General features: G+C 37.4%; 2 protein-coding genes and 1 pseudogene across 2 annotated transcripts; 2 read left to right on the top strand and 1 right to left on the bottom strand.

The window, feature by feature from the left end:
- Positions 1-431: 431 nt before the first annotated feature.
- LOC130216399 (zinc finger protein 664-like) lies at positions 432-10,665 on the bottom strand (annotated as a pseudogene).
- Positions 10,666-11,228: 563 nt separating this feature from the next.
- On the top strand, positions 11,229-18,541 carry LOC130216416 (zinc finger protein 502). Its single transcript, XM_056448315.1, has 3 exons — positions 11,229-11,272; positions 12,022-12,123; positions 14,348-18,541. Exon 3 carries the CDS (start codon positions 14,491-14,493, stop codon positions 15,376-15,378), a length of 888 nt encoding a protein of 295 aa, XP_056304290.1. The 5' UTR covers positions 11,229-11,272; positions 12,022-12,123; positions 14,348-14,490; the 3' UTR covers positions 15,379-18,541.
- Positions 18,542-19,126: 585 nt separating this feature from the next.
- Positions 19,127-24,501, top strand: si:dkey-253d23.8 (gastrula zinc finger protein XlCGF26.1). Its single transcript, XM_056448285.1, has 3 exons — positions 19,127-19,168; positions 21,074-21,239; positions 22,070-24,501. The coding sequence occupies exons 2-3, from the start codon at positions 21,185-21,187 to the stop codon at positions 24,004-24,006; spliced, it is 1,992 nt and encodes a 663-aa protein (XP_056304260.1). The 5' UTR covers positions 19,127-19,168; positions 21,074-21,184; the 3' UTR covers positions 24,007-24,501.
- Positions 24,502-24,783: the final 282 nt, after the last annotated feature.

Here is a 24,783-nt window from a genome sequence, read left to right as displayed (position 1 = left end):
AATGACAGCAAAATCAATCACTCATTTGAATTATTTAACCTGACATGTTTACCATTCAAAAATGCTTTAAATGTTTCTCAAAATAAAATATATTGTTTAATGGGGGAAGTTTTAGTTTTTTACCCAGATATTTAAAAAGAATATATTTTAGAGCAGAAATAACAATACCTGGAACTGTGATATTTTTATCTAAGGTTGTCATATCGTCAGAATCTTATACCAGCCCATGCCTAATTGGATCATTTATTCAACCTTATTCATCAATTTTAAATTTAAAAGGTTATCTCAAAGCCGCGACTTATTCTGAATGATTTGGCTGAAAGGTATTGCTGTAATTGTGAAAGAAATAGTTTCAATCTCTGGAAAATATACATTTGTGGGTACAATGAACAACAAATGCTTTTAATAATGATTACATGGTGAAAAATATAAGTGAAGAGTAAATGTAAAAACAGCCTGTTCTTTATTGGCATAAAAGATAAACAAAACACCTCAAGGGAAGAGGACAAGATGTAGATATTTCAACCACAACAAAAAAGAAAAAGAAAAAAAAATAATTCAGAGACATATCCTGGTAAAAACGTGAGGCCTTTTCCAGTTTCGTGAGGTAAACATACAATCATTTTCTACTTCATAATGAGAAATAATCTTGGTTATCTAATAGGCTACTAATATTATAAAAGCATAAGCTTTATAGAAATCGTTATATTGGGGGAAGATCATCTTTGAGTTGGTCTGAATCTTACACTTGAAACAACTATGGATGGTAGTTCGGTTAACGATCATGCAAAACATGCAGCTTTTATGAACATAATTTGACATATTTTAAAGTTCAATGTGATTTTCAAACAATGTTTTTTTAATGTTTGACTTAAACAGAAGAGAAACTCTTCCCACATGAAGGGCAGACAGCTATCAATGGTCTTGTTAATCCTCTCCTGAGCTTTCAGATGGATCGCTCCTCACAGTGTGGGTCTTTTCGTGGTTTTTCACACCATCTAACCGCTTGAATGTCATATCGCAGTGTAAACACTTGTAGAGCTCTCCTCCAGTGTGAACTCTCTGGTGCAGCTTCAGTTCATTCTCTGTAAAAAAGGTCTTCCCACATTCGAAGCACATGTGATTCTTTACACCAGTGTGTCTTTTCTGGTGTGATAGTAAAGCGTTTGCCAGGCGGAAACCTATACCACACACGGAGCACTTATGAGGCTTCTCCTCTGAATGAGTTTTCAGGTGGTTCTTCAGGCATGATTCCCAAGTAAAGTCTTTGCCGCACTTCTCACAGCGATATGGTCTGATTTCAGAATGGCAAGCCAGATGTAATTTAAGCATGCTCAACTTTCTGAAACTCTTCCCGCACTGATCACACGTGTGCGGCTTCTCTCCGGTGTGGATATTCATGTGATCATTAAGGGTTATTTTAAGTGTGAAACTCTTCCCGCATTGATCGCATGTGTGCGGTTTCTCTGCATTATGAAATTTCATGTGAATTCTGAGGCTTGCTTTTTGGGTGAAACTCTTCCCACATTGATCGCAAGTGTACGATTTCTCTCCCGTGTGGATTCGCTTGTGAGCCTCAAGGGCGTGCGTTTGTCTAAATGTGTGCCCACATTGATCACACGAGTATGGCTTTTCTCCAGTGTGGATCCTCTCATGTACTATCTTAGACGATCCATTACTGAATCTCTTGTCGCAGTGTGAACACTTGTAGGGTTTTTCTCCAGTGTGAACTCTCTGGTGCTGTTTCAGTTCAGCATTCCTAACAAAGGTCTTCCCACAATCAAAACACATGAAGTTCTTTACTTCGTGTCTTTTCTGGTGTTTTCTTAAAAGAATCAATTGAGCAAAACTCTTTCCGCACAAAGAGCACACGTGAGTCTCTTTCTTGGCATGAATTTTCTGGTGGTCCCTCAGGCTTGATGACCAACGAAAACTGTCTCCGCATTGATCACACTTGAACGGTTTTTCTTCAGAATGAAGTCTCGCATGGGATTTAAGACTACTTGCAAGTCCAAAACTTTTACCGCATTGATCACATGTGTGCGGCTTCTCTCCGGAGTGAATTATCATGTGTCTTTAATGGATCTGTTAGTCGAAAAACTCTTCCCACACTCATCGCATGAGAATGGTTTCTCTCCAGTGTGGGTTTTCACATGAGCATTAAGGCCTCCTTTTCGTGAAAATTTCCTCCCACACTGAGGACACTTAAAAGACTTTTGGGCACTTTTAGTCTGAGATGTTTTTGGTGTTTTGACATGACGTTGTTTCTTTTCCACTTCACTCATTTCTTCACTCTCTTCCATCAGATCTACAATGAAAATAATACACCTTCATGATTAAATCATTTAAAACAAAGAGAAGTAGTAAAAATGTATCAACAGAAACTATACATGGGGGAACCAATAAGCAAGGTAAGCAGCCGCTTAGGACCCCGGGGAATTAGGGGGCCACAAACAATGCTAAGAAGCCTAAATTAATCATATACAGTTTTATGTCATAATTATTAAACGACCTGAATTATTAGCCCCCCTATTTATTTTTCCCCCAGTTTTTGTTCAACGGAGAGGAGATTTTTTTTCAGCACATTTCTAATCATAATAGTTTTATTAACTCATTTCTAATAACTGATTTATTTTATGTTTGCCATGATGACAGTGAATAATATTTGACTAGATATTTTTCAAGACACTTCTATACAGCTTAAAGTGACATTTAAAGGCTTAACTAGGTTAATTGGGTTACCTATGTTATGAAGCGGACAGGAGACAGAGGTAAGGAAACGTTAGGGTGTTTATTGAATGACAACAAGGAGCACATGAAGGATAGCCAGGGGGATCAGGAATGATGTTGGGGTCTTTTCCTCCGTGGCTGGGTAACAGGAATACACGAGGATGGACAGCACACACCAGATACAGCTGACAGAGGATGACACAGACTTGGAAGGACTGGAAGACAGGACGATTCGGGAGGACCAGGAAGACTAGGAGGAATACAAAGAGAACAGGTAAGTAAATCGTTTGTTTAGCTGAGGATGACTACGCTGAGTGGTCGCTCAGTTGTCCGCTTTCGTCGAGACGAGCCCGGACAATGAGCGACTGGAGTGCTGTGCTTTTATCTGGTGCTCGTGAATGTGATGCAGCTGTGTGCTCATTAGAAGTCAGGTGATGGTGATCTTCGTGAGTGGGGGTCGTGAGAGCCTGACCAATCCATGACAGTACCCCCCTCCCCAGGGCCCGCTCCTGAGGGCCGACACCTCCGACGCCGTGGTGGTCTCCCTCTGCCTCTAGGCGCTGGGAACTCAGGGTGGCTCTCATGAAACTCCACCATGAGACTAGGATCGAGAATATCAGCTCTGGGAACCCATGTCCTTTCTTCGGGGCCGTACCCTTCCCAGTCCACCAGGTACTCCAACTGGCCACCACGACGTCGGGAACGCAAGATCTCCTTCACTGCGTAGACGGCTCCTTCTTCTAGGAGCAGTGGAGGAGGGGGTTCCTCTTCGTGGTCAGGCTCTGTGGAGGGAAGAACAGGATCGTGATAGGGTTTCAGGAGTGATACGTGGAATGTAGGGTGAATACGGTAGTGAGAGGGTAATTGTAGTTTGTAGGTGACGGGGTTAACCTGTTCCACGATGGTGAAGGGACCAACAAATCGGGGACTTAACTTGCGAGAGGGCAGTCGCATGCGTATGTCCCGGGTGGATAGCCACACCTTTTGTCCGGGTGTGTATCTGGGTTCTTCAGACCTTCTTCTATCGGCGGTTACCTTGCTTCGACGGACTGCCCTCTGCAGATGTTGATGAGCCTCGTCCCAGACTCTCTCGCTCTCCCGGAACCAGTGATCCACTGCGGGGACATCAGATGGTTCGCCATCCCAGGGAAAGAGCGGTGGTTGGAAGCCCAGGACGCACTGGAATGGCGTGAGTCCGGTGGAGGGTTGCCGCAGTGAATTTTGGGCATATTCTGCCCAGCCCAAATACTGGCTCCAGGAGCTCTGGTGACCACTGCAGAAGGTCCTCAGGAACCGTCCCACCTCCTGAATCTTCCTCTCTGTCTGCCCGTTGGTTTGGGGATGATATCCAGAAGAGAGGCTGACGGCCACACCTAGGAGCTTGAAGAAGGCTTTCCATAGACGTGAGATGAACTGTGGACCTCTGTCCGACACAATATCTTCTGGAATACCAAATGACCTGAAGACTTGATTAAAGATATTGTCGGCTGTTTCAAAGGCTGTGGGAAGACCTTTCAGAGGGATTAGTTTGACAAACTTTGAGAATCTATCTACTATGACTAGAATACAGGTATTACCTTCTGACGAAGGGAGATCAGTGATACTCGTGTAAACGAGAGAGAGCGTCTGCTCTTAGATTCTTGGGTCCTGGACGATAGGAAATGGAGAAATCAAAACGTGAGAAGAAAAGTGACCATCTGGCTTGACGTGGACATAGTCTCTTGGCCTCTTTGATATATTGGAGGTTTTTGTGATCTGTGATCACCTGGAACGGATGTTTGGCTCCCTCCAACCAGTGACGCCACTCCTCCAAGGCTAGCTTGATTGCTAGCAGCTCCCTGTCTCCTATGCTGTAATTCTGCTCCGCCGGGCTCAACTTCCGAGAGAAATAGGCACAGGGATGCAGTCGGGGCGGTGTATCATGATGTTGAGATAATACTGCCCCGACGCCGGTGGTGGATGCGTCCACTTCCACCACGAAAGGAAGATTTGGGTCAGGATGAGTCAGGAGTGGGGCCCTTGTGAACTCCTTCTTAAGAAGGCGGAAGGCTGCGGCTGCTTCTTTGGTCCACTCCAGTCCTTTGGGTTTACCCTTGAGGAGATTAGTGAGAGGTGATGTAATCCTGCTGTAGTCCTTGATAAACCGTCTATAAAAGTTAGCAAACCCAAGAAACCTCTGGAGCTCCTTAATGGAAGTGGGTTCTGACCAGGATAGAACAGCCTCAATTTTCTTCCCATCCATACGTATACCGGTTTGATCAATGATGTATCCCAAGAAATGAATCGACTTCTGGTGGAATGAGCATTTCTCCGCTTTGAGGTAGAGGTGATGTTCTCTCAATGTGTGTAGGACCTCCGCAACGTGTTGGCGATGTTCGGCCTCACTCCGGGAGTAAATGAGGATGTCATCTATGTACACTATTACAAAGTGGTGAAGAAACTCCCGGAGGACTTCATGAATGAAGTTTTGGAATACGGAGGGGGCGTTGACCAGACCGTAAGGCATGACCTCATATTCATAGTGGCCAGTAGGGGTCACGAATGCTGTCTTCCATTGGTCCCCCTCACGTATTCTTATCAGATTATACGCGCTGCGGAGGTCCAATTTAGTGAAGACTTTAGCTTCTCGGAGCTGTTCCAAAGCGGCTGGTACCAGAGGAAGGGGATATCGGTATTTTACTGTACCGTTATTTATGACCCTGTAGTCGATGCATGGACGCAGCCCTCCGTCCTTCTTGGCCACAAAGAAGAAGCTTGAGGCGGCTGGTGATTTTGAGTGACGTATGTACCCCTGACTCAGAGCCTCCCTTATGTAATCTTCCATTGCCTGATTCTCTGGAAGCGAGAGCGGGTAGATCCTACCTCTTGGCAACTGGGCATCTGGAACTAGGTCGATCGCGCAGTCCCATGGCCGATGCGGCGGTAGCTGGGAAGCTCTCTTGGGGCAGAAGACATCATGAAAGGAGCTGTACTCCTTAGGAATGTGGATAGACTGCTTCTCAGGAGGGCTCTCGACCGATGTTGCAAACAAAGAAATGGGGTTCCGACCTTGAAGAGGGAGATTTGGAAAACAGGTAGGTGTACATCCAGATCCCCATTTCTTTATCTCTCCTGTGCCCCAAGAGATGATGGGATCGTGCTTCACCAGCCACGGGCGCCCTAGAATGATGTCCATATTTGCACCCTCCAGAACCAGAAATTGAATCCTCTCTTGATGTAACAGCCCCACTTGAAGAAGGATGTCTTCGCATTGTCGATGGATACGGGTCGAAGATCGAGTGCACTGGGTTATCGGTTGTATCTGGTATATATGCGAGGACGCCTCAGTACGGAGGTGGAGTTGACGACAGAGGGATTGGGAGATGAAGTTCCCTGCTGACCCGGAGTCGATGAGGGCTGTGACAAGGAGAGAAATAGAGGCAGTAGTTATTTGTACGGTGGTAGTAAGTGGTTTACATTGTTCAATATTCGTACTGAATACACTCACTGAAGTCCGAATGGGACGAAGGGGACACTCCATACGGGTGTGTCCACTGACACCGCAGTATAGACACAGACCCCGGGTCAGCCTCCTCTGTCGTTCCGCTGATGTCAGTCTTCCAGACTCTATTATCATGGGTTCTGGTTCTGGAGAGGCTGTTGACTCAGGCGATTGGAGGAGTGCAGACGAGGGGGTGATGGTGTCCTGTTGATAGGAACGGAGACGATCGGAACATCGGAGAGAATGTTGGATGAATCTCTCCAGACCCATTGTATCATCTAATGTGGCCAGCTGGATTCGGAGAGTGGGTTCCAAGCCGAGCCGGTACGTGGTCAACAACGATCTCTCATTCCATCCACTTGCAGCTGCTAGAGTGCGAAACCGGAGAGCATATTCCTGTGTAGATAGAGTACCTTGCTTTAGATGATACAGCTGCTCTCCAGCGGCTACTTCCCCATCAGAACGTCCAAACACCTCTTTGAAATACTCCGTGAAGGTAGTGATGGAATTCATGACCGGCCCGGCTTGGTTCCAGATCGTCTCAGCCCATTTAAGTGCAGGTCCAGAGAGTAGTGATACGATGTAGGCGATCTTTGACTTATCTGTGGGATATAGAGAAGGTTGCATTTCGAATATGAGGGAACATTGTAACAGAAAACCATTGCACTCCCCCGCTCCGCCTGAGTAGGGCGCTGGTCGGGCCATGGGACTGGAAGGAAGGGCCGAAGAAGAAACTGTGGAGGCGGAAGTGCTCGGTGCTGGTGGTGCGTTGGAAAGTGGAGCTGGTGGCTGTAGAATCCGCTTCAACTGGTCCACCAGCTCTTGAAAGTGATCGAGGGTGCTCATGTTGTCGTCGTTATGGGTCCGGGCTTCTGTTATGAAGCGGACAGGAGACAGAGGTAAGGAAACGTTAGGGTGTTTATTGAATGACAACAAGGAGCACATGAAGGATAGCCAGGGGGATCAGGAATGATGTTGGGGTCTTTTCCTCCGTGGCTGGGTAACAGGAATACACGAGGATGGACAGCACACACCAGATACAGCTGACAGAGGATGACACAGACTTGGAAGGACTGGAAGACAGGACGATTCGGGAGGACCAGGAAGACTAGGAGGAATACAAAGAGAACAGGTAAGTAAATCGTTTGTTTAGCTGAGGATGACTACGCTGAGTGGTCGCTCAGTTGTCCGCTTTCGTCGAGACGAGCCCGGACAATGAGCGACTGGAGTGCTGTGCTTTTATCTGGTGCTCGTGAATGTGATGCAGCTGTGTGCTCATTAGAAGTCAGGTGATGGTGATCTTCGTGAGTGGGGGTCGTGAGAGCCTGACCAATCCATGACAACCTAGGCAGGTTAGGGTAATTAGGCAAGTTATTGTATAATGATGGTTTAATCTGTAAACAAATCAAAAAATATAGCTTAAAGTGGCTAATAATATTGCCCTTAAAATGTTTTTTATAAAATTAAAACTGCTTTTATTCTAGCTGAAATAAAACAAATAACACTTTCTCCAGAAGAAAAAATATTATCAGACACACTGTGAAAATTTCCTTGGTCTGTAAAACATAATTTGGGAAATATTTTTAAAAGAAAAAGAAATCAAAGGGGGTTTAATAATTTGGACTTCAACTGTAGCTTTTTTTAAAAAAAATGAATTTACCATCATATGTTGTAAATCTTTCTATAACCATTAGGGTTATTACTTCTTTTCAAAACCTGGGGCCCCATGAATAGTGGAACTTTATGTAATTTTAATTAAATTTTACATTAAGTAGATAGAGGTTCTACTTTATATATTTTAACATGCAGTTTATTTACAAAAAAAAAAAAGAGGAATCTACAGTAAAAAAAATATCTAGAGAAAGAAAGTTTTTTGAGTTTCAATGCCCCATACCTGAAACTGCTTTGGGCCCCCAAATCACTAAGTCCGCCCCAATGCTCGGCAAGCTTTGTAAGGCTTCCTGTAAAGTCTGTCTAATCTTTCTTTTTGACTAGTCCATTTTTTCGACTAATTTTTGGATAAAAGTTGAAAGTCACAGCCCAAATTTAGCCTAGTTTTAGTCAATAAATCTATATTTGGACATTTATAAGATGTCTTTAAAACATAAGCAATTGGTGGCTGTAATTTCCATTTAAGTAAGCCAACTCAGACACTTATAGTGAACTATCAGGCCATTTTAAACTTTCCACATTTAAGATCCAATTACAGAAAAACATTCTGGCAAAGTAATTTTGATATCTTTTTAAATTTTAAATATTCCATCTTTATTACTAGATGCCTATAAAATCATGTAATTTATAAACTATGTAAAATTTTGCAACATAATTTAAAAAATGTGAACCAAAATAGTTAACCACTCAGATGCTATTTTAATCATAATATAGACTCATCAGATTCCTTTTTATTTAACAAGGCCATTGAAAATGTCCCTTATGTAATGAATCTTACTTTTTAAATCACAAACCCTAAATCTAATAGCTGCTTGAAATTTTATAACATCATAAATGTAGAGTCAAGAATAAACACCTACCGCTTAGGTCTTCTTGGTCCATTATGCAGGCTTCTGGATCACTCATTCTCTCTGTGTTTTCTCCCTCCACTTGTAGACTGATGAGAATATTCCAGTATTTATAGGCGAACAGCAGTGGGAGGAGCTTCTCTGAAGAAGATTAATTGTGTGGTGGGAGGAGCAAATAGGTCAGAATCAATAATAAAGAAATGTTATTTGGGTAAAAATGTATGCATCTGTTAAATGTTCACTCATTAGAAAGTCCGCTTACTGAATTTATTTAGATTAGATTAAACTTTATTGTCATTACACATGTACAAGTACAAAGCAATGAAATGCAGTTTAGGTCTAACTAGGAGTGCAATACAGCAGTAAGTGCAGGATATATACATTATATACTAGTTTTATTACCTATGAACAGATATTTACAATAGATGAATATATGTACAGGTTGCTAATAATAGTTTAATAATCACAGGTATGCAGATAGATATTAAAATAATTACAAGCAATGTATTTTGGTGCATTTAAACATAACAGATTAATTAAACATATATTTATTAAAATAATATTTTAGTCACCAAACATATTTATAAATTGAAACATAATACAAAGCAAAATATTGCAATAATAAATAAATAAATAAATAAATAAATCCAACCTACAAAATTTCAACAAAATTTATCTTTTTTGCTTCTCTTGATTTTTCCTCTTTTTAAAAAAATTGTATTTAATATTTTTCCATAACATGTTAATTTGGGCGTACTAGTTTTGTGACCGTTATCGCAAGTTATTTTGTTAGATAAGCTCCAGATTTGGCTTCAGTACTGACTAATAATGTATATGCACAAATATAATATTGTATAGCTTCCTATTAAAAATATGAATGTAAAAGATAGATTTGTGAGGGGTGCACTTATATATGCTGAGCATTCTATATGTACAGTAGGTATGTACAATTCAAGATAAATTAGTTAAATTTACATTTATTGAGTTAAGTCATTTTTATATGAAAAAGCTTACAAATGTGGGCACATAGTGTATATATATATATATATATATATATATATATATATATATATATATATATATATATATATGTATATATATATATATATATATATATATATATATATATATATATATATATATATATAAGTAAGTCTTGGTTAGCTTACACTATTAGTTTTTTTATAATTAAAATTCGCATTAGGTTTCTGTTTTGTCAGGATGTTTTTACACATCTATAGCCTACGTTTATTCTTATCCGCAAAATAAAAAAGACATGGATTTACAAGAAGAATGTAAATAAATAAACACTGTAGAAATATAGGGTGTTTACAAAATAGCATTTAAGCAATGTTAATAGCAGACTATGACATAAACTAGAAAGGTGTATTCACATCAGTCTATTCACATGAATAAAATGAGCTTTAAGTGTCAGTTTGCGGGTGATCTGCAGACATCAGCATAATGAATGAGGTGAAAAAGGGAACTGTTGATTGTGAATTTGAATACGAAACATGGATAACAAAAAGGAGAATGGCAGATAATTGTTTCTTGTCAAATCCTGCTTGAATACAACTCAGGCATGTGCAAATTAACATAACTTTCAAAACTTTCTTTTGGAACAGAATGACAGAGAAAAGGCATGCTTAAAACTTGTAATTCCAGTTAAATTACTTGGCAAGGGATTCAAAAACAGCTAAAAAGGCCACTTGACAGTTAAACGTAATTTTACTGTATTATAATCCTGCAACGGGAGAAAAACGCAAAAATTTTACGCTTCAGACAATAATATTTAGCAATAGGTATATGTTTTCCATAAAATTGTGTTAAACAGTCACAATGAACAACATATTTTGTTATTAAACTATACTTACATATATCTTGTCCGTCTTTATTGGTAAAGGGCTCAGAAACTCGCACAGAGGAGACTTTCCCTCTCCTTTGGTTCAGCCCGCCTATACCAACTTATAGCAACATCAAGGGGGAGGGCAGATGCAACAAATGTTTTTTAGATTTGTTTTATTTACCTATATTATAAATATTTGTTTTCTTTTATTATTATCACACTGATAGGTTAATTAGTATGTTTACTTAAAGCAGATAAGTGGCTAACATTTTGTCTGCTTAAAATGTTAATGTGTGTATCTCCCTTATACGAGGTGAATGATTAGTTCTCTTCTGTTGGTGTACAAGTGTACTTGGATACATTGCAAACAATAATTTAATCATACTATGTTAGTTCTTTAAAAATTATGTGATAAAAAGACGTGTTTATGATGTCTGAAGTTAAATAATTACACAAATATTTGGCTACTTTTAGAAGCGGAGTTGGTAATGAATGCAAGAGTTTTATTATATAAACAACAACCACTGAAAGGATATTCTATTCAGTGTGAATTTAATTTATAACCAAGTAATTTCGCCTAATTTTAAAAACTCCGATATCAGATACGGTTTTCGATTTAGGATGCAGCCCACAGTTCGTCTCTTGACGGTGACGTCATAACCCGCGCGCCGTTTCAGCCAGTTGAGGTCTGCTGAGGTGAGTTAGCGTTGTAGATTTTATTAACATGATAATTGGTCATTTCTCTATTGTTTAACTGTGTCATGAACTATTTGTCTGCGTATTGAAACCGTTAAAACGGAGATTATACAAACCGAGATTATATAAATAGTAAACAGCGCGTCAAAACATGGTTAGTGTACGTTTACTACAACAAAAACACGTTTCTTTGTTGTAAGGTAAGACAAAATGTGCAAATACCTTCAATATCTATGGAAACCCTTAGGTAAATTAGCTGTTGTTTTGTGGTTGTAAAAGTTGTAGCTATGTTTTCCTCCACATTAGCTGCCATTGTGTGACTACGGTTTTATTACAAATTACAGTATGGTTAATATTGCAATCTCTGAGGCTGTTGTAACTTATATGGACTAATGATCAATTTACAAATTAACAATCTTTTTTTGTGTGTGATTATTTCAGCAGTGAGTAATATATACCTCTCACTCTGATTTTTAAAGTCACAGTAAATGTGAATGAAGACGACAAAAACAAAACGTTTTGAAGTGATAATCTTTACATTTACATTTTATTATTTAGCAGACACCTTTCCTCAGAGAAACTTACAAATGAGTGCAATAAAATCAGCAAATTATTTCTGTGTGGACAAAATGTAAACAGTAAAGAGTAATGAACAAGTAGGTGCGAAGCTTTCAAAAGTAATTGCAGTTGCATTTTGACTGATGGTGTGTTATTGTGTACATGTTTTAAATGTGTAACTTTTTTTGCAGATCATTGCTTCTGCTAGAACTCCCACAAGTGAAGTAAAAAGGTCAATTAAACACCGAGGGCACAAATGGTCTTGAATCACAAAGCATCCAGAAAAATAAGAGGTTGGTGTTTATTTTTTATTTATTATAAAATATTCTGAAGAACAAGCTATAATAGGCTGTAAAACTGTGAATGTCCCAACATAACATTTTTAGTTCAAAGTTCACATTATGTACAAACCTAATTCCATAAAAGTTAGTTGTTTTTATGTGCTTTTTTATTGTGTCAAATTAAAATCTCTCCACAGTCTGCATTTGAAGAAATATCAACAATATTGTATCAGTTGGATTTCTGGAGCCTATGTGTGCTGTACAATGCAACTTATATTTAAATAAATTATTAAATTTACAAATACATGTAATATACAAACAAACTGGTTTATTTTTCAGGTACAGTAGGTATATTTAGCAGTAGTGTTTAAGAAATTATATGAAAACATCTTAATATATATAGATAATTTTTAACATTAAAAGGATCTCTGACACAATAAAATCTGTGGGTTAGTCTATTTGCTTGCTGTCATTTTTAGACCCGCACACATTTAAATTAGAATCACACATTCAATTTTCTCTTAACTCTATATGCTCACTATACATAACAAAATTTGTTTACATGTAAAATCTTATGTGGTTTTGACAGTTTTACTCAGGATTCCCACGTTTTGTGAAAGTATTTAAAAGTACAGAGCTTGAATTTTAGACCTGTTAGGCCTGGAACATACTTAAAAACAAACTTAGGTTCTTGAAAGTGCTTGAATATAAGGTTTATGGTGTTATTTCAAAAATTGCTCTGTTCTGCTATCAGAAACTGAACGAAAAAACTGTGAAATTCTTAATTTAAAAGCTTAAATTTAAATCTTGCACAAGAACTATGACACATTTGATCAATATTTCAGAGACTGCATTTGAATATTACCTGTATTAAATTCAGTGAATTGTATTTAAGCTCTTTAAACATGACTGTTTGAAAATGACTGTTTATCATTACAAAAAAATGTTTTAATGTAAATATTAAGTGTAAGTGAAATGTTAAGTACAGTAAGGAGCAGTTCGTGGCACTACACAAGCAAATTAAATGTTTACCAAGCCAGGCTTTAATGCACATGAAACAAAAATACATTTGGCATTATTAATGTGATGTGTCCTGTGAGTGTAAATCTACTACTGAGTTAATAACTGATCTAAAATGTATGTCGCATTGGCATATAACTGTGTTTTAACACGCATGCGCCATAATTGCAGTATATGCACTACCTGACAATAGTCTTGTCGTCAATCCTATTTGTAAGAGATAATAATAATAACTTCTAGTTGATCATTTGGTGGTAGAAGGTAGATCTTTCCAATGAATCATCTGTTGAACTGCTGCCCAATCATCACAAATACTGTAGAAGACCTATTGGAACCCGCATGGACCCAAGATTCTCACATAAAGTTAGATGAAGGCTAACTTTGGTTACATTCAGTAACCCATTCAGGGTGTGCGAGAGATCTACAGAGTGGATGGCAACATCAACAGCCTGAGATATCAAGACATTTGTGCTGCCCATTACATTACAAACCACAGGAGAGGGCAAATTCTTCGGCAGGATAGCGCTTCTTCTCATACTTAAGTCTCCACATCAAAGTTCCTGAAAGCAAAGAAGGTCAAGGTGCTCCTGGATTGGCCAGCCCAGTCACCAGAAATGAACATTATTGAGCATGTCTGGGGTAAGATGGAGGTGAAGGCATTGAAGATGAATTTAAACAATCTTGATGAACTCTTTGAGTCCTGCAAGAACACTTTCTTTGCCATTCCAGATTAATCAATTAATAAGTTATTTGAGTCATTGCAGAGATGTATGGATGCCATAGTCCAAGCTCATGGGAGTCATACACAATATTAATTATTTTTCCACTGCACCATGACTTTATATTCTATACTCTACATTATTTCTGTTAAGTGACTAGACTTTTGTCTAAACAAAGTCAGACCTTACTGTCCTCATTAAATAATTAAAAAATAAGGCATGATCATATTTTATTTTGGTAAAATAAGCGTAATCTGGAGGCCTTTTCCTTTCATATAAGCCACTTTTGATACCAAATGATCAACTATAAGTGAAGTTATTATTTCTTATTCCTAAAACTGTGTCAGGCAACAACACTTGTCAGTTAGTGTACAGTGTGCGCTGTAGCATGATGCTACAATATTTCTTCAACAGCAGACCATGGAGACAATTTAATCAGCCATAAACAGAAATCCTCTTATTGCACACCCCAACTCGATCTTCTTGTTTTTCTGTAGACCAGATAGAAGACGATGAGGAGAGTTAACAACTGAGCTAAGAAGAGGAGAAACATCATGATGTTGAATCTGATGTGAGTGTTTCCTTCATTTTTTTTTCCCAAAACTGAACATCTGCATTCAGTGTGCAAAACAGAAACGTGATGGAGCACGAGGAAAATCCCGAACAAAAGACTCACAGATGTGATCTCTGTGGGTGGACTTCTTCAAAACAAAAACGCATGGACACTCACATGAGATTTCACGCTGGAAAGCCGCATGTATGTGATCAGTGCGGGAAGGGTTTCACAAGAAAAAGTGTCCTTAACGTGCACAAAAACATCCACACCGGAGAGAATCTGCACACGTGCGATCAGTGCGGGAAGAAATTCACACTGAAAACAACCCTGGAATCTCACAAGGCAATCCACTCTGAAGAGAAACCGCACACTTGTGATCACTGTGGGAAGAGTTTTGCTTCTCTTAATAAGCTGAAATCGCATATGCTTAGTCATTCTACAGAAAAACCATTTGTGTGTGATGAGTGCGGTAGTGCGTTTAATACAATAAGTAATCTGAATGAACACAAGAAAATTCATTTAAAAGTGAAGCCTTACACGTGCTCCCTATGCGGAATGAGTTTTCGCCATCGCTATAATTTCAATGTACACCAGATAAGACACAGCGGCGTGAAGAATCAAGTGTGCTTCGTTTGCGGGAAGACTTTTGTTACAGATAGCGAAGTGAAACTGCATCAGAGGCTCCACACTGGAGAGAAGCCGTACAAGTGTTCGCACTGCGACAAGAGCTTCAGTCGATCTTCTACTTTGAAAAAACATGAGCGGATCCACACTGGAGAAAAACCTTTCAAGTGTTCATACTGCGACAAGAGATGTAATCAGTTGTCAGATCTGTTAAAACACGAGAGGGTCCACACTGGAGAGAAGCCGTACAAGTGTTCACGCTGTGCCAGGGGATTCAGTCAATCTATACAGCTGAGAAGACATGAGCAGAAAAAATGTCTGAAATCAGAGCAAGAAGTCACTCTTTAAATGGTCAGTCATCAAGAAATCATTGATCAGATGCAATTTGACATTACCAAACCTGACTCAATATAATTTGGATCTTCACCGTTAATTTGTCCTAATTGGCAACAGGATAAGAGACCTCATTGAGTAAGTTTACATGGACACCAATAACTCCATTTTAATATGATTAAGACAATACTCTGATTAGGGGCTTGTTTCCACTGAGTGGTACAGTACGGTTCGGGTCGGTACAGGTCACCTTTATCAGGCTTGCGTTTTCACTACCAAGGGTACCCTTTTGGTGGGTGTGGTGTATAACAAAGTTTAAGTCGACGTCATGCTCACTCGAATAAATGTCTACAGTAAAGCTGTACAGGTCGTTCACAAATCATACGAGAACCACTTCTCACAAAACAGATGCTTTATGCACATAAATACTTGTGTAGAAATGTTTATTACTAACTTTTCTATGAACATGAGTTGATTATAACTGCAGATCAATGACAGTGCGAAATAGCCTACTGTAATGTCTGCTATTATGTAAAATAAAAATATAAATGCAACATATATGAGCACATACAGACCCTTACAGTCTCTGATATGTTACCAACTACAGAAAACTACACACAACAGACATTTAGTCCTTACTTAGGTTCAAAAACAACACGCAATCATCTGTGTCTGTAATCTCCACCAGCACATGTAATCTCCTGTTAGAGAGTAATTCTGTCATTCCCACTTCATAATAGTCCAAAAGGCGATGATAAACATGGCAGTTTCTTCATAATTCAGGTTGCTTGATCCTGTGTTTTGTCGGGCTTCTTTTTTTCGCACTTCACTATCACGTTTGTCCCTTGCTTTCTGAATGGATCAGATGATGGAGACACTTGAATAATCACCCACACTTTATTATCATCAGCTTAAGAAGTTCAATATATCAAATATAGACGCGATCGTGAGCTCCCGGAAAAAAACGAAAACCGCTCGCACTTTAAGACGGGCTCGTAAAGCAACAAGACATGGCTGATTTGTTTCTTGGCTTTGTGGCTGTTCATCAAGACAACGACAAGGTTTGTTAGAGCTCGGGTCATCCATGGCTCATTATTATATGCATATAAATTTCCATGTAATGTCTTGGCTGTGTACTTAAAACATGGCGGTTCCTTTGTTTTCATACTGTCTAGCATCACGAGCTCGTGATCTATCTCTGTAACCAAGCAGCGTTCAGCTGCATGTGTAGCTCCACCTTTTGGTACCCTTTCTCGTCTTTGCTACCCTTTTGAAAGGGTGCCGGTAAAGTGGTATGGTACGGTACGGTTCGGTACACTTTTTGACAGTGGAAACGGCCATAAAAGCGTACCAAACCATACCGTACCACTCAGTGGAAATGGGCCATAGGAGTCTACCAAGTAAACAGCCGTTTTAGATTAATTCAATTGAGGTCATAATCAAACTAAACAGAAATCGAATGGCGATTTTAGTCGCATTATTCAAGTGCAGTACAGACATGCAATAACTTTAATAAAAATATTACCATTTTGTAGGATTTTCAACGCATTTTGCGACAGGATAGTCTGTAGAGACACGGCTGTTTGACACTATTCTCTGCACCTACCGAGTCAGTGAAGGACCACAGACACCTGCATAGCAAAGTACAGAGTTTTTTTTTCCCATGCGGCTTGCGGTAGCATTAAATTTAAACAACACCATTCCAGCAGTTCATAGTCTCATCTAATATCTCGTTTGTCATGGGGCATGCATGAAATGTTTCTAAGTGAAAGTGCCAAACTGCAGTTAAAGTCGAATAGCATGGCGAAGCAATGATGTTAATCAAATTGCGCTCTATAACATGTAAATGGGATCATGAAAGGAACATTCAAAAAGCAACTCATGTAAACACCTTAATTATATTATTGTCTTATTCAGATTAAGGCAAATAATTTGATTACTGATGTCCATGTAAACATAGTCATTTGGAGATCTTCAGGTTCAAGTCTAAAGTTCACATCAGCTCGACGATTGAATGTGCTTGTGTCTGATTTTACTTCATTATATTATTCTAATTAGAGCTGCGTATGATGGTAATCACTGAATAAGTTTTTAACTGTAATATTTTTTTTTAATTATGTGTATACCGTGACTTGTAAATAAGTGGGAGTGGCTAACTTGCATGCAAATATTTGATTTGATTGTTATTCAGTTTGATAAAAGGAGTACATTTGACATTTTTTTTCTAGGTTATAAGATGATGTATCAAATGATTTAACATACTTGTATACAATTTTACTTCATTATATTTTTCTAATTAAGGCTGGGTATGATGGTATACTGAAGCCAACATTTGAAGTGAATCAAAAAGTTAACCTGAGCTGTTCTTGGACAAGAACGGATGTTGTTTTGGTTTCAGGAATACATTGTTTACTCTAATAATTATTATTGATTTTTATTTCTGTGTACTACAACATCACAGCTAGCTCACATGCAGTGTCTGTAAGTGCCTGAACAAGACGCTGTTCAAGAGACTGAGTGAAGCGCTGACTGGACCAATTGTAGAAAGATCAGGTCAGCAATCCTACTTCTGATAGGTAGATGAACTGTTTTGGATTGCCAAACTGCAAATTTGAGCTAATATCCACCTGATGACCCACACAAATTTCAGGACACACAAACCACGCCGGAAGTGAGGTAAACCAATGGTTAATAATGGATCTGTTTTGTAGCTTTAAATGTAATACGAGCTATCCCAGCAAGGTTTATATGTATAAAGTTTAACGATTTAGATTTATATGTTCAAAATGTATAACAATGCATTAATCCAGGCTGGAAGGGAGGCGAACTATATGTGGTTAATGACGGATCAGTGGTTTTGTAGCATTAAATGTACTAAAAGATATCTAAATAATATTAATATGATTTTTATGTGTAACATGTCAATGATGCATGAAATACAACAGTATTTGATTTCTTTATCGACATTTAATTTGATCAATGCAGTAAATTGTACAATTTTTGACTGTGTATCTTATGATGAAACATTTAGTTTGTGTGTTTTGTTACATTTGGAAAAGAAGCTCATAAGGCTCCACAAGGTTGAACATCTATTGCTTGTATCCATTTTGCAGCCAGTTTTATGTGTTTGATTAAAGTGTACTTCTTCATATGCAGTTGGTAAAAAATAAAGTCATTTTTCAACTCCAAATATAAAATTTATTTATTATTTGTCCAGTCTGCTTGGTTTAAATTTTCAGCAGAAATGGCAATTCATTACCACTTTGAATTGTCGGGTCTTAATGAAGATCGCTCCTTCGATTCCTGGGTCAGTTGCGATTCATTTGTGGGGTTTGCATGTTCTCCATGTGTTGGCGTGGGTTTCCTCAGGGTGCTCCGGTTTCCCCCACAGTCCAAATACATGCGCTATAGGCCTAGGTTGATTGAATAAACTAAATTGGCTGTAGTGTATGTGTGAGAGTGTATGGGTGTTTCCTAGTACTGGGTTGCAGCTGGAAGGACATCCGCTGTGGAAAACATGCTGGATAAGTAGGCTGTGGCGACCCCTGATGAATAAAGGGCTAAGGAAAATATTGAATGTTTATGTTAGAGGAGTTATAATGATTATTTTATGACTCAGCAGTCGCTGAAAGAAAGTACATTTTGTTTAGTATGAATGTAATCTGTAGCCAAGTAATTTCGCTTACTTTTTTAACTCATATTTTTGTCAGATTTTTTATTTATTTTATCTAGTAGGTTACTTCGGCTCGCGGCGATGACGTCACAATCAGCGCGCCGTTTTATTCAGTCAGTGAGATCTGCTGAGGTGAGAGTTATAGCTTTTATTCACACAATCATCGGTCTTTTCTGCTTTGTTTAATTGGGTCTTGCTTGTGAAATTTTGCCGTTTGAAGCTTCTGAAACCGTTTAAACCATTGAAACCGTTTAAATCGAGATTATACGAACTGAGGTACGTTTACAACACAAACAAAACAACGTTTCTTGTTGTAAGGAAGGACTTGAAATGCTAAATATTATGATTTATATGTGAATATGTCATTTCAGTCGAACGCCGATGAAAACCCTTGTTAAAATGAACAATTTTGTGGTAATAAAACTAATAACCGTGTTTTCTACCCCCACATTAAATAACATTTGTATGGCGGTTTTACTTGAAATTACATGGTTAAACTTTATTAAATGTTGCTAAACTGACGTTAATGTGTCTTCAAATGGCAAGTTTAATTAAAACTTGAACATTTTGTTGATAATGTAGTGTTTATTTTAGCATTATGTACTTTTTTAAATGTAAGTTAATGTAATAACGACTTAAAGAGATACAAACTAACTTAATGAGGTATGAATGAAGGTATGAATTTTTTTTATATATATATATGATTGTTTTTCTCACCTTTGACTATCACACACACACACACACACACACACACACACACACACACACACACACACATATATATATATATATATATATATATACATTAAGGATGTCAATTGATTAAAAAAAATTCACTAAATCACACTTTTTTTTGCAATTAATCGCAATTAAAAGATTGAAACTTGTCATTTTGGCTATTCAAATGTAAAATTAAAGTAAACGCAGGACACACAAAAAAAAACTGTTTAAATACAAAATATAATAGTTAATTAGAATTTTTGTTTAACTTGTAATACAGATTTCTTCATGCAAACTACATACCCACAATAAACCATCAAGATCCTGGCTTGAAAGCCATATTTATTACAGAAATAAAAACACAGACATGTTAATGCCATTTGAATTTCAAAAAAATCAATGCCAATAAAGAAAAAAATTGATTTCCATGTTAGATTCTAAGTGGACTGCAAAAAAATGCCAAAATACAGGCATTGCAGATATGGAAATTGGAAAATTAAAATAATAAAGTATTGAATACAAACAATTTCACTCATCGAAAAGTTGTATTGCTATGAGTTGAGAACATTAATTATAAAGTAGAAACAATTTTGCTTAATCCTCCTTTACATTCAGCCAATTGCTAAGTCTTGACATTATCAGGGGACAATTTGTGGCCCTTTTGAATGATGTGAGCTAAGAGTGAGAACAGTCTCTCACAAGCAGAATCAGCAAATGAATTCGACATGTGGTATCATTCGGCATGTGGTATCAAATTCCATTAAAACAAAATTCGAAAGATTAAAAATAGAGATATATATATATATATATATATATATATATATATATATATATATATATATATATATATATATATATATATATATATATATATATATATAGATGTGTATGTGTATGTGTGTATATAGATGTGTATGTGTATGTGTGTATATATGTATATGTGTGTCTATGTGTGTATATATGTATATGTGTGTATATATGTGTGTGTGTATATATATATATGTATATATATTTAGACGTAACACTTTGGCATTGAAAGTATAATTGTTGTTTTCTCACAATCAGTTTTATTCTTTTATAAGACAAAAGGCTTTGTCAATGAGGTCTATTTATTACAAGATTACTGAATTGCAATAATTGCAAACAAAACAATGGTTTAGTCAAAATATCTTGGTATGTTTTACTTTTTATGCAAATCATGTATTATTAAAATGTTTTTTTTTATTATCAAAAAGAACTAGTTCACAGAAAAAAAATATATCCAATTTTCACATTGCTATAGAGTTTATAACTGATTTATGTGTTTTATTTTGGCAGTCTCTCTTCAACTATACGGCAGTTCTCCCACAAGGAAGCTTCACCTGTAAATACTGAAATATTCCCATCAACCAAGAAGTGAAGCAAAGTTTGTGAGAGAACAGTGAGAACATGAGTGATTCAGGAGCCTGCACAATAAAACAGGAAGATACTGAAGAACAAATAGGTCGGTGATTATTCTTGATTCTGTCTTTTAATAAAATTAGCAGTAACTAAAGCAATTAGCTAAAGTTCTTGTGAAATTTAACCTAAAACCTAATTTTCTTTTCTGATGTTTTGTATTAGTTCACAATTAAAAACTACTTATTTAGCAGGCATGCACTGGTATAAGTTTCTGATGGTATAATAACCTTGGATAAAAATGTCACGGTTTCATAGAATCACGGTACTGTGATTACTGCTCTACAATAGGTTCTATTCTTTTAAATGTCTGGGTTGCTAAACCTTTTCCCCCATTTAACAAAATTCATTTTATTTTAGAAAACATTTTTAATATTTTGGAAGAGTAAACATGTCAGGCTAAATAATAAAATAAATCATTGCCTTCTGGTCTCTTTGATAGTTTCAAAAACACAGATTTCTTTACAACACATTTAAAAAAACGCACATTATAGAACATATACCTTAGTAACGGTATAACACAAAATGTAAGCGATTTTATAACGTTGACTTTTCCAAACTGCGTAAACCTTGAAACCGGTTATATATGTCTATAATTTAGTCGTTTTTATTACAGAAATGATAATTGATTAATGTCCCTTATTCAAATGAGTGCATCAAAATGTTGGTATTTGCTAATATTGTGTCAGGAAATGCTCCATTTTGTCTATTGTACTGCTAATTTTGCTTCGTCAAAATTTGCCACAGTATTTTACACAATAAAATGCATTATATAAATCCACATTACTTACTACTAGTAAAAATCTGTTTTTCAGAAGTTTTTCAAAAGATTGGAGTTAAATTTTCTCTTACATTTTTCTTTTACTTTCATTTTAGACTTGTTAAAAGAGAAAAACGAGATAGAAGATCTGATTAAAAGGGGAGAGAAACATCACATCAAAACAGAAGAAAACCCAAAAGACAATCCATGTTTCACATGCCTGCAGTGTACAAAGACTTTCTCATGTGAGGAAAGTCTTAATCTTCACATGAAGATTCATAAAGAAGTGAAGCCACACACATCTGATCAACATGAGAAGATTTACAAAGGAGAAGTAACAGATAACATGAAAGTCCATTCTGAGGAAACGGTGTACAATTGTGATCAGTGTGACAGGACGTTCACAGATAAGAGAAATTTAGCTGCACACGTGAAATTTCACAGCGGAGAGAAGCCCTTCATGTGTGATCTGTGTGGGAGGAGTTTTCTGTATACACGTACATTAAAAAAACACCAGAAATTACACAGCGCTGTGAAGAATCACGTCTGCTCCAAGTGTGGCAAGAGCTTCTTCACATATAGTCAATTAAAAATCCACCACACAGCTCACGCTACAGAAAAACCTTTCAAATGTTCTGAATGTGGAAAGGGGTTCAAATCATTACAGTGTCAACAAATACATGAGTTGATCCACAGTGGAGAAAAGCCCCACAAGTGTGATCAGTGCGGGAAGACTTTCAGACTGAAAAACAATTTTGATTTACACATCAGAATCCACACTGGAGAGAAGCCGTACACGTGTGATCTTTGTCAAAGGAGTTTTTCTAGAAAGGATTGTCTTAAAATTCACATGAAAATCCACACTGGGGATAGGCCGTACACCTGTGTTCCGTGTGACAGGACCTTCACAAATTTTGGATGTTATAGCGCACACATGAAAACTCACAGTGGAGACCAGGCGTACACATGTGATCAATGTGGAAAGAGTTTTCGCGATGCAAGTGCATTTAAAAGACATCAGAAAAGACACAGCGGTTTGAAGGATCACGTCTGCACTAAATGTGGCAGGGGTTTTTTCACAAAAAATGCACTAAAGGTGCACCAGACTATTCACACTTCTGAAACTCCTTATAAATGTTCACACTGTGACAAAAGTTTCAAACGGCAAGAATATGTGAAACTGCATGAGAAGATCCACAGTGGAGAAAAGCCGCACACGTGTGATCATTGCGGGAAGAGTTTTAATAAAATGGCTACCTTAAATATGCATAAGAAGATACACCGAGGTTTGAGGGATCGGGTTTGCTCCAAGTGTGGCAGGGCATTTTTTACAAATAATGCTTTAAAAGTGCACCAGTCAGTTCACACTACAGAAACGCCTTATAAGTGTTCATACTGTGACAAAACATTCAAACGGTTGAAATATCTGAAAACACATGAGAAGATTCACTCTGGAATACAGCCGTACACGTGTGATCAGTGCGGGAAGAGTTTCAGAAATAAAGAAGGTCTAGACACACACAGCGCAATCCACACCGGAGAGAAGCCGTTCACATGTGATCATTGTGAGGCGAGTTTTGCCAGAAAGGTAAACCTTGCTAATCACATGAAGATCCACACTGGAGAGAATCTGCACAAATGTGATCAGTGTGGGAAAAGTTTCAGAAGATTGAGTGTTTTAAAGGATCATCTGCTGACTCATACTAGAGAGAGAATCTATAAATGTAACCAGTGCGATAAAAGCTTTTTTAGGCCAAGTTTTCTGAGGGAACACCTAAAAGTTCATACAGATGAGAGGCCATACGTGTGTTATTTGTGTGGGAAGAGTTTTCGTTATACGAGTGGATTAAAATCACACCAGAAAAAGCACAGCGGTGTGAAGGATCATGCTTGCTCTGAGTGTGGCAAGACTTTCTATTCTGTTAGTGCACTAAAAGGTCACCAGTCAGTTCACACTACAGAAACACCTTATAAATGTTCATACTGCGACAAGAGATTTAAACTGTTAAAATATCTGAAAATACATGCAAAGATCCACAAGGTCAGTGAGTGAGTTCTGATCCTGTACGTATTTGTATGATGTTGTGCAGTCGAGTTATGTAATTATTATTATTCATCAGTTTTGTGATTGATTCAAATGTTTTACCCATTCTCAATGTTTAGTAATTAAGAAAAATCATTTCTGTTTTTGAGCTTGTATCTTGTTGAGGAAAAATGTTCAGACAGGCAAGAATCAATTTGAAAACCTCAACGTTTGTTTAATTTTTCTTTGCAAAAATGTAAAGCAGTGTGCTGGATTAGTTTGAGTGACACAATGATGAAATTGAAGTTTGTAAGCTCTGTACTGGTAAAGTGTGAGGGATTATGCAGAAATGCTTTTGCTTGAATGTGAGAACATAAATGAGTTTAAAAGGAGTTTTATCGAGCTAACATTAACAAATGAAACAGATTCAAGATTTATATGCAGTGTTGCATTTGTTTACATTTTTTTTTCAATGTGTCCTGAGAGTTTGAAAATAAAAGTAAGCCCATGGATGTCAATAAGAAACATTTGAATGAAAGTCTAGTGGTTGCCATGCAGATAATTCATACAAATAAATAATAATAATGTAGTAAAAAGCAAATAAACACCTTGTTTACCAATTTAATTTTCCAGTTTTGAAGAATTAGAGACAAGCTGGAAATCTATACCGTAATCTGCCAGTTTGACTGTAGTATGTGTGTATATATATATATATATATATATATATATATATATATATATATATATATATATATATATATATATATATATATATATATATATATATATATATATATATATATTGTA

This window comes from Danio aesculapii, chromosome 22 (genome assembly GCF_903798145.1).
Source record: "Danio aesculapii chromosome 22, fDanAes4.1, whole genome shotgun sequence".
Lineage (NCBI taxonomy): Eukaryota > Metazoa > Chordata > Actinopteri > Cypriniformes > Danionidae > Danio > Danio aesculapii.
Note: the sequence above shows the minus strand (reverse complement) of the source record. Positions and strands in the feature narration are given on the sequence as shown.

Excerpts from the sequence above, each read along its gene's own strand:
- LOC130216416 (XM_056448315.1), top strand. The coding sequence starts at position 14,491 with ATGGAGCACGAGGAAAATCCCGAACAAAAGACTCACAGATGTGATCTC.
- si:dkey-253d23.8 (XM_056448285.1), top strand. The coding sequence starts at position 21,185 with ATGAGTGATTCAGGAGCCTGCACAATAAAACAGGAAGATACTGAAGAA. Across the intron at positions 21,240-22,069 it reads AGATACTGAAGAACAAATAG|ACTTGTTAAAAGAGAAAAAC; the intron begins GTCGGTGATTAT and ends CTTTCATTTTAG.